Source organism: Ursus maritimus, unplaced genomic scaffold (genome assembly GCF_017311325.1).
Source record: "Ursus maritimus isolate PB19 unplaced genomic scaffold, ASM1731132v1 scaffold_2, whole genome shotgun sequence".
Classification (NCBI taxonomy): domain Eukaryota; kingdom Metazoa; phylum Chordata; class Mammalia; order Carnivora; family Ursidae; genus Ursus; species Ursus maritimus.
This window is the reverse complement of record NW_024424452.1, coordinates 17,828,059-17,833,772: the sequence shown is the minus strand read 5'-3', so window position 1 is coordinate 17,833,772 and position 5,714 is coordinate 17,828,059. Positions and strand designations below refer to the sequence as shown.

At 60.0% G+C, this 5,714-nt stretch overlaps 1 protein-coding gene across 1 annotated transcript in view; it reads right to left on the bottom strand.

Moving 5' to 3' along the window:
* The window catches only part of GSG1L (GSG1 like), a 214,068-nt gene extending 208,354 nt beyond the window's left edge, over window positions 1–5,714 (bottom strand). Inside the window, 2 exon segments of the mRNA XM_040635173.1 lie at window positions 5,364–5,511; window positions 5,514–5,714. Coding sequence (XP_040491107.1) covers window positions 5,364–5,511; window positions 5,514–5,714 — 349 coding nt within the window.

The following is a 5,714-nucleotide window of genomic DNA, read 5'->3' as shown; positions in this document are numbered from 1 at the left end:
GGGGGGGGGGGGGGGGGCAGCTCTGATCGTCCCTGTGTCCCAGCCAAGGAAACTGAGGCCCAGAGAGGGCAAGCCCCCAACCAAGGCCACACAGCAGGGGAGCGGTGGTGTGGGGGCTGGGGCCCTGGCTCTCTGTCTCTGAAGCCTGTCATCATGGGGTGTGCTCTGTTGGCTCCATAATCCAGACAGAAAAAACACACAACACCTTCATTCTACACATGAGGAAAGAAAAGGCCAGAGAGAGTAGGAATGGGACTTAGCCAGAGTCACTCAGCAAGCTGGCATTGGAGTCTGGACTCAAACCTGGGGCTCTCGACTCCAGTGCATGGCTCTTCCTCTGTTGGAGGAGCCCAGGGAGCCTGACTGAACTGTGGTGCCGCACAGCACGCAAGAGGCAGGTTCTGGAACCTTCTGCCTGGGTGCACATCCCAGCTCTGTCACCGGGTAGCTGTGTGACCTTGGGCAAGTCCCTTCATCTCTCTGTGCCCCAAAAAATAGGTATAACCATGGCACTAGGCTGTCAGAGAGCTGTTCTGGAAATGGAAAGAAGCAACACTGATCTTGGGTTTAGAGCCATGTCTTTCGAAGTCCCAGTCCTCACCCATCAGACGATCCTAACACAAAGCCCCTCTGATATGACACCAACACACTCCCAGCACTAAAGGCCTCCTGGGTGGGGACACCACAGCTGCCCTCGTACTTGTGAAAAAGGTAGAGGCATAATTTAAGGGAGCAGGCGGAATATCAGGGGTCTTCTGTAGAAAAGAAGGGGAAGCCAGAAAGGGGGGGTCAGCTAGGGGCTTCCTCCTCCTGAGTGAGAATGGCCCCACCGCACACGCACCTGGGTGTGTAGTGGGCACCTCAGTGAAAGGGGAGGGGTCCCCGCTTGGCCCCCTGCCTCGCTGCAGGGTAAGAAGACACTTGGAGCCCGAGAAAGAGCAGGACTCGTAACAACAACCAACGTTCATCCCGCAAATGTTCGCTGAGGACCTACTATGTGCCAGTGCTCTGAGCACTAGGTGAACGGAGCAGATAAACTCAGCCGCCAGCATCGCAAGACACAAAACAGATGGGCAACACTGAGGTAAAGTCCATGGCAAGTGCCAGAAGAAAAAGCAAGCAGGAAACGTGCCGGGAGATCAATTTTGAACTGGGTGCGCCGACAGAGCTCAGCACGGACTTGAAGTTTCCAGAAATAGCTTTGTGGCCATCTAGGGGGAAAGCATTCCAGGCGGAGGGAAGGGCCAGTGCAAAGGCTCTGAGGCTGAGTGTGCCTGGCGTTTGGGGGCCAGTGTGGGAGGAGTCAGTGACCACGAAGGGGGATGGGGGAGCAGGAGAGGAGCCCAGAGAAGTGGCGCAGCCAGGGAGGAGCCACGGGAGGACATGGCTTTGACTCTAAGTGACAGTGGGGCCAACGGAGGGAGTTGAACAAAGACGAGACAGGATCTGGCAATTGCTGTGGGGCTGGGTGGACAGCCGACTGAGGGGGGTCACCGGCGGAAGCAGGGACGTGGGTGGCAGCCCTCTGGAGGGGGCAAGGGGCATTCACACACCCAGCAGGTGCACGGCACTTTCCGCACACATTTCCCTGAATACTCACACCCCCAACGAGTGCCACCTGCTCTGATCCCCATTCTACAGAGGAATAAACTGAGGCTCTTGCCCAAACCACACTGCCGACAGGAGACCGGAGAAGCTTCCATCCTTCACAAATGGCGTTGCTCCACCCACCCCAGGGATGGGGAAACAGTGCTTCTGCTTCCTGGGACCCGTCCCTCCCTTCCCTGTGGCTGCCTCAGTCCCACCTCCCTCCAGGCCTCCCGGCAAGCCCTCCTTGACCCTGCCCACCCACCCCGCCAGTCTTCCCCAGTCACCTACTTACTCAAGTTCAAACACATGCAAGATGAGGTCCAGCCTCACCTGTGCTCCCAGTTAGCACAACCACACGCCCGCCAGCCCATCTCCCTACCCCCAGACCTTCACTATTCCTTTTCCAGACCTTTCTTCTGCTGCCCCCGCCCCCCAGGATGCCAACCACCCAGCCCTTCTGAGCATCTAATCCAGAGGAGAAATCCAATTTGCGTGAAGGGCTCGGGGTAATTCTGTGTCAAGGCCACGCTCCCTTTCTGTTTGTTGAAGGAGGTGGACGCCCCTTCTTGGAGGAAGGAGAAAAGCTTTCTTTGTGCCCGGTCTGGTGAAATTGTGTCTGTTTAGGACAGGCTGCAGTTTTCTTTGTGAACGCTGTAGATTTTTTCATGTGGGTAAAAGGGCTTATTAGATTTCCCTGTGGCTGCCCAGAGTGGGGAGAGGTTCTTCTGGGCACAGAAAGAAATTACCCAACAAGCGCTGGAGAGAAAGGAACAGTTAGCAGCTGCTTCTCACGGAGAGGTCAGGATTTCGTGGTTGGTGTTTTCATTGGGGTGAACGTAAAATGCTGGGAAGGAAAGAAAGCCTTCCCTGTAGTTTGGGCGGGAGGGAAAGAACATGGTCCTTGATGTCTCAGGGGTGGGGAGAGAGGAGGGCAGGTTTGGCGGGGGCAGGGGGGTGTTGGGGCATTTTTTTTTTCCCCTCTTCAAGTAAAAAATAAATTAAAAAATGGTCACAGAATGCAGAAGAAAGGTTGTCATAGCAACCAAAGTTTGAGGCCAGGTACTTCCTGACATCCTTTCAGGACCATAGAGGTGGCGAGGCAGGATTTGGGCATCGTGGCATCAGCCAGGGAAACCATCCAAGCTGGCTCAGACCTCCCAGATTTCTCACCGGCTCTGACAGGCTGATAACTATTTTCCAAGCTCTCGGGGAGGAAAATTGTGATTTTCTGGGAGGGGCGATCTCTAGCCAACAGCGATCAAGAGAAAAGGGAAAACTGTGGGTTTGTTTTATTTACCCAACAAACTAACCACCCATGTTTTTACGAACAGAGGACTGGGGATGAGGGTCTTCGGCTGAGCGCCCCCCCTAAAATGTTGCCCATCCCGGATCCCCCAACGGCATCATTCACCCTGATCCCTTTCTGTTCCCGAAGATAATCGGGGCCCCCTCGCCAGCTGGGACGCCTGGACAAAAGCCTCTCTGAACCCCCAGTTCCTCATCTGAAAAGGAGGTACCCAAGGAGTGCCTGCCACGGAGATGTTGGCACGGAGTCAACAGGATCTGGCGGGCGCGAAGTTTCAGCAGCGCCTGGTACGCATTAAGGGCTCAATAAATGTAAGCTAACATTGCTTTAAATGTTTTTCAATTAATAATTTTTAAAACTGCTCGGGCTTAAACATCCCGTGTCAAGCCCTGGATGAGCGACACGGGCACACTCCGCACAGGGAAATCACTGCAGGCGGGGGTGCCATGACCTTCAGGGAGAAGCCAGGGGGAGAGAGCTCAGGGAAGAGGCTCAGCCAGCCATGGGGGGCCGGGACACCCCACGGAGGCAGGGCCCGGACCACTCCAGAGACGCAGCTTCGTGTTTTTAAGTATGTGCGTAAAGGAAGGACAAGGAGGCTGCGTTTCTACACAAAGGGGAAACTTGGTGACAAGTGGAGGTGATGTGTGGGGACCTCTACCCCCCAAAGAGGCAGATGTTCCACAGGGTAAGACATTACAAGGCCTCCGTGGAATAGGTCAGGGTCAGACTGAGTGGAAAGCAGAAAATTTTAGCCAAGATGCCTTTTGAGGTTCTTTTTTTTTTTCTTTTTTCTTTTTTTTTTTTTTACATCCCGGAGTAGAGATGTGAGTTCTGAGTACATATCGGAAGTGAGTCTGATGGGGTGACACCGGTCAGAGGTGGAATCCTATTCGAACAGCGAGTGTGGGGCAAACGGCTAGCATCAGGCAGGTGGTGAGAGGGAAGTTCAGCGGGGCACCCCCAGAGGCAAGGCGGGGCGGCCAGCACCCCAGGACACCGCCGGTCTATCACCCCAGGCCCTCATCCAACATGAATCCCACAAAAATGTACTGACGACCTCCTGTGCACCAGACACTGCCCAGAGGCTGGGGATGACCACGAGCCAGGCAGCCCAGGCCCTGCCCTCACAGGGACACCCGGTGGAGACAGGGGACAAGAAGCCAGTGCCCAGACGCGAGCTCCAGAAAATCTCAGGTTGTGCCAAGCATGATGAAGGAGATAAAGGTGGTGACAAGACACAAAGTTAGGGGACCCCGCCTCGAAGGGGATGGGGAGGTCTTCTCTCCAGAAGACCCTGCCTGGCAAGCCCCGTGGGGACCTTCCAGGGGACTGAGGAGGAGCCAGCCAGGGAAGATGCGGGGAAGGGAATTCCAAGCAGAGGGAACAGCCTCCTTGGGTTTATTTTACACCTTCTTGTCTCTGTCCTTTAGACAGGCCAATGACTTACTCAGGGCAAACTCGGTTGTCAGCCACCACCCCCCCCGCCCCGCCCCGCCGTCTACATCGGGAGTACGCACGGAGACCACGACCTAGCACGAGGAACAGCTGTGCACGCACAGACTTTTAACCTTGGGGAGAGAGGTCAATTCACTCACGCCCCAACCTAGAGCAACACGGTCTGGGAGGTAGTGGGTGGTGTGAACCGGCACCCCCACCCCCACCGCGGCCTCACTGCCTGCCTCTGGGGCACTCTCTCCGCCCTGGCTGCCCCGGGCTGGCACAGGAAGAGGAGCGAGGCAAAGGGAGCAGTTTGACCCGCCTTCTGAAAAGTCACCCCCCACCACCACCACCACCAACGTTGATCCGAACCCAGCCGAGCGGTCCCGCTTTCCCGCCGCCTCGCCCTCCTCCCGCTGCATTGTCTCCCGGGCGGGGGCCAGGACGCGAAGGGCTCCAGCCGGGGACCCACCGGCCTCCCCCCACCCCCGACTCTCGAGCCCCGTCTGGGAGAACGACCCCCCCCCAGGCTCCGGGAATCTGCAGGGGGGGCGAGGGGGGCTCGTGGCAGCAGGCGGTGCGCCCTCCCCCAGGCGGGACCCGCCGGGAAGGGGGAGCCGGTGCCCCGCCAACGAAGGCGGGGGAGGGGGCGAGCCCAGAGACGAGTTCTGGCGCGGAGCGGAGCGCGCGCCCCGCCGACCGGCCGCTGGGTTGGATGCCCGGGAGACGCGCCTCCCTGGGGCGCGGCGACGTCCCCAAAGGCTCCCGGCGCTCGGAAAGGGCAGCAGCTCTGCCCAGAGCCCCGGCACGGCGGCGCGTCCCGGCCGCCCCCCACTCTCTCCCGGCCGGCTCCTGCGCGCTCCCCGCCCCCGGGCGTGCGGCCGAGCCCTGCGAAGCGCGGGGCTCCTCGGCCGGCCGCGGGGAGGGCGCGCGGGGCCGGGGCTCGGGCCGCGGGGGCCGCGCCGCCCGGGGCGGGGGGTGGGGGGTAGCCGGGCTCTGAGCCGCCGGCGCCGCGCCGCTCACTCACCGAGCCCGCCGAGCTCCTCCTCACACGAGTACCAGATGCCGGTGTGGAAATTCCTGAAGAGGAAGCGGTCGTCGCCCGTCTCCCAGCTGTAGAGCGCGCCGCCAGGGGGGCCGTTCCCGGCGGCGGCGGCGGCGGCGGCGGCGGCGGCGGCGGCGCGGCGGTGCCGTTGGCCGTGGCGTTGGCGCCCGAGTTGGGGCAGTTGGCGCTCCCGCCCTGGCCGCAGCCGGGCTTGGGGACCCGCTGCGTGCCCTGGCACCAGTGCGTGGTGAGGAAGGCGGTGGTGGCGAAGAGCAGCGCCAGCAGGTTCAGGGCCACGGCCAGGAGCGCTCGGCCGCGGCGGCTCGTCTTCAT